Below are 9,522 nucleotides of genomic sequence, written 5' to 3' on the forward strand. Positions count from 1 at the left end.
GGAGGCAGGCTGTGTCCCACGGCTTCAGCCTCAGACCCGCACAGGGGGGAATCAGGACCATGGTGGGGCTCACAGCCAGGATGGTGGTCCCCATTCAGGCGGGCTAGGACTGTCCCTGGGGAGACCATGGGGCCACTGCCCTGTTGCCATGGCTCCCACTAATCCTCACCCTTCGCTCCAGTGCTGTCCTGACCTCTGCAGAGTGTACCCAGATGTCCCCTCACCTGCTCCTTCTGGGGACTCACGCCAGGAGATGGGGCAACAGGGGGGTGGGCAGGAGGATGGGCGGGCCACCTCTCCGGGCGCCGTCCTTCCTTTCCCACTGCAGCCCGCGGCAGCACCCGGCTGAGACCACCCAGGGGCGAGGCTGGCTGGCTGGCGAGGGGGTCTGTGTGCTTCAGGGAGCAGCCCAGCCTCCCCGTGTGGAGCCTGCAAGAAAGCAGGCCCTCGCCTCCAGGCTGGACTCCTTGGTTCCGTAAATGTTTTTCCTCGATGAAACACACAAGCCATGCTCCTTCCACAAGATGTGACGTCTCAGAAAAGCACAGAGAAGAGAAGTACTTCTAGATGCACAGTCAGTGCACTGCCAGGCCCCCTGCCCGACACACAGCGTGTGGCTGTTCTGCATCTATGGGGAAGGGTCCTGGTGTCTTGGGGTCTCTACCATCTAGGGGCCCCTCTTCTTTCAGCCAATGGCCAGGCTCCCCAAGATGCCATCAGGGTCAGGGCGCTGGGCGAACGGCCAGACACCCACCGGCCCTCCTGCTTAACAGAGCACAGGTGCTCAGAACACCGGTTCAAATCAGCGGCTCAAAATGAGGCCACCCTGACCCGCAGCCACACCGGCAGCTCCCGGAAACTTGTGCGAAAGGCAGATTCTCAGGCCTGCTGCCCCGCCGAAACCAAGACCCCAGGTGTGAGACCCTGCAACTGTGTTTTGATCAGGTGACTGGGATCCCTGCCAGGGGGAGACCCTACAGAGTGAAGACAGCATCCGGGAAATCCCCAAACCATGCAGCCAGCTGGGGCCATCCAGTGCCCCTCCACTGTGCCCCTCCACCGTCCTGACCCCCCATCCCTGGCACCGTTCATTCCACCCGTCTGGCATAGGCCTCCAGCGCTTTTCCCAAGGGAGGACCACCTCCCCATCCTTAGACTTTCAAGAGAGCGCTACGGGGGTGCCCCTCTGGCCCTGCTGGGGGCGGGACCCTCCAAGCTCAGGACGGTGGCCAGGGCGGACAGAAGAGGAGGAGCTGGGGGCGCCGCTCTCCTAGGAGCGAGTGGGGCAAACGCTGTGGGATGAACGTGCGCTGGCTTCGGGAAGGACCGGGAACAGATCCGAGAGGCTCGGGGTGTCTAGTGTCGGCCCCGCCCTGCGCCCACCCGCCCCCCTCCCGCCGCGCTCGCCCCGCCTACCAGCCCGCGCCCCAAGCCCCGAGCTCGGAACCCGGAGCGAGCGCAGCGCGGGCACTTGGCTCCCGCCGCTGGGTGAGTGCCGCGCGCCCCTGCCCTCCGCTGTCGCCTCGGCCGCGCAGCTCCCGGTTATCCCCTGGGGGGTCTTAACTACCCGGCGCTAAGCCCCGCGCGGCCCCGGCCGGAGGCGCCCCCTGTCCCCCCGGCGCTTTCCCTGCTTTCCCCTGGGGCTCACCTGCCACCGGCCCGGGGGCCTCCCCTGCCCTTCCGTCTGCTCCCCAGTCTGGGTCGCTCCGTCCCCTCCGGCTCCGTGGCTGCCCTCACCTTTGCTGCACCGGGTGCGCCCGGGTCAGGGCCGAAGCAGCAGGGAGACTGGGACCGCCGCTCTGCCCGCCGCGCCTCTGCCGGCCCGACCTCCTCGCGGTGGGCGCCGCCGCTGGGCTCTCCCCGAGGCTTGCGGAGGGTGGGCGGCGCGCCTGGGTGGGTTCGTTCCTTCTGAGACTGCGGCTTGGCGGGGTAGTGGAGTGGGAAGCGGAAGCGGAGGGAGAGCGAGGCGCGGGGCGCACGGGGAAGCGGGTCCGAGGGCGCGTGCGCGGGGGGGGGGGGCTGGGGCACGGGCCAGTTGAGGTGGGGTCCGCCGGGGCGCACCGGGGGAGGCGGGCGGCGAGCTGTGAGACGGCGGTGGAAGAGCAGGCCCAGCTTCTGGGGGTCCCGGGAGCTGAGCCCCCGCATCTCCCGGGCCGGCAGCAGGGCCCTGGAGCCCTCCTAGTCCTTCCCCAGAAGGGAGCGCACGCCCTGAAAGTTCGCCCTGCGCCCTGTCTCCTCACCCCGGGGTCCAGGCGGGGCCCTCGCCGCCCACCTGCCTGGAACACTGTCCCAGGCCTGCAAGCTGACCTGGGGTCCTGAGGAAGGGCGTGGGGTGGGAGCCCCAGCAGGCCAGAGAGTGAGGCCCGTCTGCAGAGAACAGTTTCCTGGGCAGGGGGGACGGGGAGCCTCCAGTGCGGTGGCGATTGACAGCGTCAACGACAATGACCCTCCATGGGTTCCTGGTAAAATGACCCAGATTTCCCAGAAAGTGTACTGGAGACGGAACAGGGCCTTGGAAACACCTTGCAGGGCCTCGGCTCCCTGCCGGGAATGAGGAGGGGGCTGTGCTGGCCAGCCGTCTGTTTGCTGCGCCAAGCCAGCCCACGCGCCCCCCCCCTCCCCGTCTAAGCCGGGCTCCCCAGGGGAAGGGACACCACTCTGACCAGATCTGCGGTAAGGCCCTTGGGGCATGTGTCAGGGAGGGATGGGTGGTTGCCACTGGGGGCAGGCCTGGATGTGGGGGCGTTGGACCATGCCCAGGGTTTGCCCCTGCCCTGCACAGGTGGGGGTAGCTCCAGGTGAGATGCGACCCCAGGGGCACTGAGCCACTCTGGCTGTTGCTGCCCCTGAGTGGACAATGCAGGCCTGCTGGCCTCCTGTGGGGCCAGTCTGGAAGAGGCTGGGGCCCATCCCCATCCCCAAACCCCTGGGAAGCCTCCAGCACCCTTCTCCTTGGAGCCCACGGCAGGCCCCTTTTCTGACGCTGGGGAGATGCTGGGCTCTTTGGGGGCAGGCGGGTGGGGGCCATCACTTGGCGCCCACTGTGGTCGGCACTGCCCACGGCAGCTTGCACACCCCGGCTTTATTTCACGTGACCCGTGACACTGCACCCACCAGGGCTCAGAGCAGTGGGCTGGGGTGTGGGGCGGGCGGGCGGGGGGGTTCTTCTCCCTGGGCTGTGTTGGTGGGGACCTCTGGGCCGGAGTGCCCCAGGGCAGGCCCATGGCTGATTCCATATCCCCTCCCCCCACTAAGTCCCCTGCTGCGGGAGGAAGGGCCCCAGGGACAATTTTCCACGAGTGTAATTTCTGTGACTAACAAGATTGCCGCTTCTGAATAATGGCTCCTGTAGAATTATGTTCCCAGAGGCCGGCGTGCCCATAGCGGCCTAATTTTGTTCTTTACCGCTGTGCAGTCTGAGGGGTTGGGGGGCTTGGGGGGTTGGCAGCACGCCTAGGAGCGGGTCTCAGAGGAGCCCTGAGCAGCCTTTTTAGGGTCAAACTCATGTTCAGCTGCCATGTGCCAGGGACACATCTGAGCTCATAGCCGCCCCTCCCTCCACGGGTGAACCGAACACCTTTGGGGGCTGCTGCTTCTCCCCCACCCAGCACCCTGGGGTCCCACGCGGCGTGAGCTGAAAGCCCCTTCTTGAGTATTTTTTTCCCCAAATGTGAGCAGGGTCCTGGGGTACAGAGGCGAGCAGGTTGATCGCCACCTGTGGGAGCAAGCCTGCCGCCGGCCACCCTCCCAGCAGGGCATCCAGGGAAAGGTGGGCCCCCTGAACCCAGGAACACCCCTTCCACCCAAGGGAGCCCTGGCTTTGTCTGGAAATGCAGCTGTCCCCAGAGATCGCACCTTGCCCTGTTTGAGTTACGGCCGGCCCCTCGCCTCGCCTCCGGTCACCACGTCACGCCGGGGCGCTCAGCACCGGGAGCGGCAAACCCAGCCCCCTGCTGGTGAGCCCCCTCCGGGTGTGGACCCCAGCATGACCGCGTCTCTCCCCAGTGCTTGGCGTCCAGAAACCACTGGTTTTTCTGGTCCTGATCCAAGTTCTGCCTGGGTTCCTGTCCTGTTTCACTGCTGGCATTCTCTAGGATTTTCTCTGCACCCTTGACGTTGTGTAGGTGGACCCTGATGCTATTTTATCTGTGTTCATCCCTGGGGCTGCTTTGAGGATCCCGCGGCGCCTGCAGCTGCCCGTACCTGGCTCGTCAGCCTCCCGCGCTCCCAGGGGGTCCGCTCAGCCCCGCTCCCATTCCCCGATTCTCTCTTCAGCTATATCCAGACCTGAGTGGATTCTGACTTTTGTGATTTTTTTTTTAAGTCCAAATGATTTTTCACACCCAAGAGTTGTAACTTTCAAAAATACACACTTGTTCATTTTACTTCTCAGACAGGAGCCAAATTTGTATCATAATATTTTTATCCATGCCTTACTGAGGATCCTACACATACTTATTTAAATAGATCTTAAACCTAGTACTTTTATTCCGTCAGAAATGAAGCCGCTGACCCATCTCCCCACCGCTGACTTTCTGGGGCGCGCGTACTAGCGGCGGTAAGCTGAGTGAACTCGGAGGTGTGAGTGTGTCTGCCCAGTTGGGGCTGAGGGTTTCTTTCTGACTCAGTCACTGGGCTTTATTCTGGGCTCCCCAGCTTGTCTCGTGGGTCTGGACACCAGCCAAGCAGGGGTCTGGGGTGCCTCTAGGCCTGAGTAGCCCTGGCTGGGGCCCCCAGGTCTGCTGGGGTTCCCGGCTGGCCCCCGCCCCCTGGGTGACATGGCCTGCTGGGGTGTCGGGTGCCTACGCCCCCTCCCCTCTCCCTCCTGTCGGTGGAGATGCTTACCTTCTCCCGAGCACCGTCGCTTTCATGAACCTCCTCAGACATACAGGAAAGTACAAAAACTGTAAGGACATGTGTGCCCATGACCTTGAACAGAGGAATTTCAGTTTTCTGCTCTTTCTCTGCAAAACCCCACATACACCGCGTCCCAGTGGCTGGCGCCCGCTTACACAGGAGCATTTCCTCCTGGTCGGAGGCACGGGCTGGGGTTCTCTGTGCGTTCTCTGTGTTCGCTGGCTTACGGCACACGTGGAGGACCTCGTCTGCCCGTTCCCACTCCGCGCCCTCTGCCTGGGCCTTGAGAGACGCCGCCGTCCGTGGCCGTGGAGGTGATCGCCTGGTGTGTCTCTCGCCTCTCTGATGACGCGGCCCCCCAGAGCGGTTTCCTGCATTGTCTCCTCAGCCTGAGACAGGCTGCCGCCGGGGCAGCTCTGGGGGAACCGACTCCTCAGGCTGGTCTGCGGGCTCTGCGGGGGCTCTCAAGGGGACAGCGCTCCTGAGAGCCTGGTGGACGCTGCCAGAGCCTCTGCAGCCCGAGGTCTGGCTCCTCGGCCATGTGGAAGACCTGGCACCCTCCCGAGGGCTCCGGGAGGCCACCCAGGAGAGGGGGGCCCAGCAGGTGTAACTGTGCCTCCAGCCGGCATTGCCTGGGCGTGGGGGCCGTGTGCCAGGCTGTGGTCCTGGTCTTCCCATCACTGCCCTGTCCTTCTCCACCTGTCCTGTGCCATCCGCTGTCCTTGCTGGCGAGATGGGGGCCGTGAGAGCATCCCCAGGCCCCTGAGCCCCGAGGGGACGAGGGAGGCGGAAGCTGCCCAGCGGGTTGTCCTGGGGCAGGCGGGGCTGTCGGGATGCCGTGGGGTGGGGGGAGCAGCAGATGACACAGTGCCGGCTCTCTGCTCCTTCCTCCCCAGGTTGGTTTTCCAAACAATTTGCTTAATGTGACTCCCGCCTGAGCTGGACACGGAGTAACAATGTTTACTCGCCTCAGGGTGATCCCGTGCCTCCCAGGCAGGCGGGGCCCCGGGGAGGAAGCACCCTGGGCCGTAACCGTTCTGCCGCCCTCCTTTTCTCCACAGAGAGGACGCACCGCGCTCGCGCTCACCCTGCTGGCCCGCGGTGGCCGCCATGGAGCCTCTGTTCCCGGCCCCCACGCCGGTCAGCTGGAGCCCCTCCCCAGCGGTCACCAGCACAGCTGGCGAGAACGGGACGCTGGCGGGGCCGTCGCCGTCGCCGGGGGCCCGCGCGGTGGTGGTGCCTGTGCTGTACCTGCTGGTGTGCGCGGCGGGGCTGGGCGGGAACACCCTGGTCATCTACGTGGTGCTGCGCCACGCCAAGATGAAGACAGTCACTAACATCTACATCCTGAACCTGGCCGTGGCTGATGTGCTGCTCATGCTGGGGCTGCCCTTCCTGGCCACGCAGAACGCCGTGTCCTACTGGCCCTTCGGCCCTGTCCTGTGCCGGCTGGTCATGACGCTGGACGGCATCAACCAGTTCACCAGCATCTTCTGCCTGACCGTCATGAGTGTGGACCGCTACCTGGCCGTCGTGCACCCCATCCGCTCCGCCCGCTGGCGCCGTCCCCGGGTGGCCAAGCTGGCCAGCGCCGCGGTCTGGGCCTTCTCGCTGCTCATGTCCCTGCCTCTGGTGGTGTTCGCGGACATCCAGGAGGGCTGGGACACCTGTAACCTCAGCTGGCCGGAGCCCGTGGGCCTGTGGGGCGCCGTGTTCATCATCTACACGTCGGTGCTGGGCTTCTTCGGGCCCCTGCTGGTCATCTGCCTGTGCTACCTGCTCATCGTGGTCAAGGTGAAGGCGTCGGGCGTGCGCGTGGGCGCCCCGCGGCGGCGCTCGGAGCGTAAGGTGACCCGCATGGTGGTGGTGGTGGTGCTGGTGTTCGTGGGCTGCTGGCTGCCCTTTTTCGTGGTCAACATCGTCAACCTGGCCTTCGTCCTGCCCGAGGAGCCTGTTGCCGCGGGCGCCTACTTCTTCGTGGTTGTCCTGTCCTACGCCAACAGCTGCGCCAACCCCGTGCTCTATGGCTTCCTCTCCGACAACTTCCGCCAGAGCTTCCGGAAGGTTCTGTGCCTCCGCAAGAGCTCCGGTGCCGAGGACGCTGATGCCACGGAGCCCCAGCCCGACAAGAGCGGCCGGCTGCAGGAGGCCACACCGCCGGCGTGCGGCTCCGAGGCCAATGGGGTCATGCAGACCAGCCGGCTGTGAGGGTCGCAGGTGGGGGAGGGGGGCGCCCCGCGGCGTCTGGATTCCCTGCCAGGCAGAGCCTTCCCCCAGTATTCGAGCCACCCCCTGCGATGGCCTGATGCTCCACCAGGGCCGAGGCCGTGGTGGGTCCCGCAGTGGGGTTTGGGGATGCGAGGGAGTGGGCGGGAGAGGCCGGGTGACTGGGCCGTGCTCGTGACATCTTGACCTTCTCTGTCCCCGGCCGGTGCTGCTCTGCCAGGTCGGGGCATGACCCCCTGTGTGAGCTGGGGACCACTTGCCTCCGCCCTCTGGTCCCCCGTGTCTCCTCACATAGCCCTGCACCGGCTGGCCGCGTCGAGTGTGAGTCTGAAATTAAAGACACGTGGATGCACTGGGCTCCCCAGGACCTGTGACCGCTGACTCTGGGGGTGGCAGATCAAGGGGGCAAAGCCGGGCACGGCTGGCAGGGCGGCAAAGGGGGGCTGGGACCCCAGGTGGGACGTCTGGGGCTGCAAAGCTCTGTTGCTGTGGAGAACCCCCACTGCCCACTCCCCGCCACTGGCTGGCCACAGTCACGGTCGGTTCCACGGTGGGAGGGGGTTGGGGGAGCGGCTAGCAAAGTGGCTGAATGGGGGGTGGAGAGTCGGCCCCCCAGGCTTCTGGGTCCTAGGGCATCGGAGAGGCCATCCTGGGGAGGGGGCGGGCACCCACAGCCACCTCTCCTCCTCTGTCAGGGACTCTGGCCTGGAGAGTGTGGGGGACAGGAGCCGATGAGGAGAACTAGCGACACAGCAGTGGGGGGAACAGCCCCCATCACAAGCAGCAGCCACTGGGAAGGATCTCTGTGTGGGAGCCTGCAAATGCCGGCCAACGCCAGGCCCCGAGGAATTCTGCAGCGTCCAGACGAGAGCAGCCCCATCCACCCCCGGGGAGCACCACCCGCCCACCGCCCCCGGCCCACGATGGGGTCCCGGAGAAGATGCCAGCTGGGGACTTTCTGGGATCCCATGTGCCTTGGGCCTTGGCCAAGGCTGGAGAAGGACCAGAACGTGGGGCTCACTGGGTCCACATGTTCCCAGTCCGGTCTGGATAGCCGTGCCTGGTGCCACCCCTTCCAGGCTCGCTGGGTCTGCCTGGGACAGGACCTCCAGCACGCAGGAGGGGACAGGGAGCAGGTGCAAGCCGGCCAGGGGAAAGGCTCGGTCCGCGTGGCCTGGGCCGCACCGACCCTGGACAGAGGCCAAGGCCTGGAAACATGATAGCGTAACGAGGCCGCTTGTGTTTGACAACCTGATCTCCCGAATAAATTAGAGAATAAAGGTTTGACTCCTTCCCAAAGCAAATATTGTCCCTGGGGCTGATCGAAGCTGGTGCGGCTCAGAGCGCGGACCAGAGGAGGCTGGGAGGGGGCAGGCAACCGCCTGCTGGATGTGGGAGCTGGGACGCTGTGGTGAGGACAGCGGTGGCACCAGCAAGCGGGGTCTGAAGAAGAGCAGGTGTCCCCCACAGGCCGGCCTGGGGGGTGGCATCGGGCTTTGGTCTCAAAAGACGTGGGTGGGGGGGCGTCTGATCCTTCCAGGACCCGTGGACGAGGACAGCAGGAGGCTCGTTGGGGGCCAGAGCCCCAGGCGTGTGGGGGCCGGCTGACTCCACTGCTTTGTTCCTGGGAGGGCTGGGGTGGCTCCCCCACAGGTGGGCCCTCGGAGCCTAGCTGACGACCAGACCCACCCCTCCCCACACCACGGTCCAGCATCCCAGGGAGGGAGGGTGCCCTGGGAGAAACTGAGGCCAAGTGCATTGGCTCAGAGTGACTTCGGGGATTGAGCGCAGATGGCTCAGAGATCTCTGCCCAGATCGATTTCTCCCAACTGATTTGACATTATGAGCTGCCTCCTTGGGGCCACGCCAGCCCAGAGTGCCCGTGCACCCCTGTGCGTGCACCCACGCGTGGGCGACGGACACTGGCAGCGCCCCAGCTGGATCCTGACGCGCGGGGGGTGGGTGTGAGCGTGTGTGTGAGCATGTGTGTGTGTCTGTGAGCATGCATGAGCACGTGTGCACGGGATGTCCCTGGAGATCCCAGGCAGCCTGGGGACCCTGGCTCGGGGTGGTTGCTGGGAACTAGGCTCGGCCAGAGTGGACAGTCCCTGAAGCCTTGGGTGAGGGTGGGGCCCTGAGCAGGACACAGGAGGACCCAGACACCCCCGAAAACCTGGTGAGGGTGGGCTCAGGAGGCCGGGGACACGGCCCTCCCACACCCGGCACGGGCTGGCTGGGGCCACCACGCTGCTGGAAGCCCCGCGTCCCCAGGCCCTGAGCGGGGGTGGGGCAGCACAGAGCAAACGGGCTTTGGAAGGGCGTGACCTGCTTTATGGGCTCTCTCTCCGCCTCGCTGAGTTTTATTGGCCGCCGGGCTCCAGTGGCTCCCAGAGTGACCTCGCTCAGGAAATCCGGCCTGCAGGGGCAGGGCCAGGCTGC

At 65.5% G+C, this 9,522-nt stretch overlaps 1 protein-coding gene across 1 annotated transcript; it reads left to right on the forward strand.

Moving 5' to 3' along the window:
* Positions 1-1,450: 1,450 nt before the first annotated feature.
* On the forward strand, positions 1,451-8,363 carry SSTR5 (somatostatin receptor 5). Its single transcript, XM_047713893.1, has 2 exons — positions 1,451-1,488; positions 5,919-8,363. Exon 2 carries the CDS (start codon positions 5,968-5,970, stop codon positions 7,063-7,065), a length of 1,098 nt encoding a protein of 365 aa, XP_047569849.1. The 5' UTR covers positions 1,451-1,488; positions 5,919-5,967; the 3' UTR covers positions 7,066-8,363.
* The last annotated feature ends 1,159 nt before the right edge of the window (positions 8,364-9,522 follow it).

This window comes from Lutra lutra, chromosome 18 (assembly GCF_902655055.1).
Source record: "Lutra lutra chromosome 18, mLutLut1.2, whole genome shotgun sequence".
NCBI classification, from domain to species: domain Eukaryota; kingdom Metazoa; phylum Chordata; class Mammalia; order Carnivora; family Mustelidae; genus Lutra; species Lutra lutra.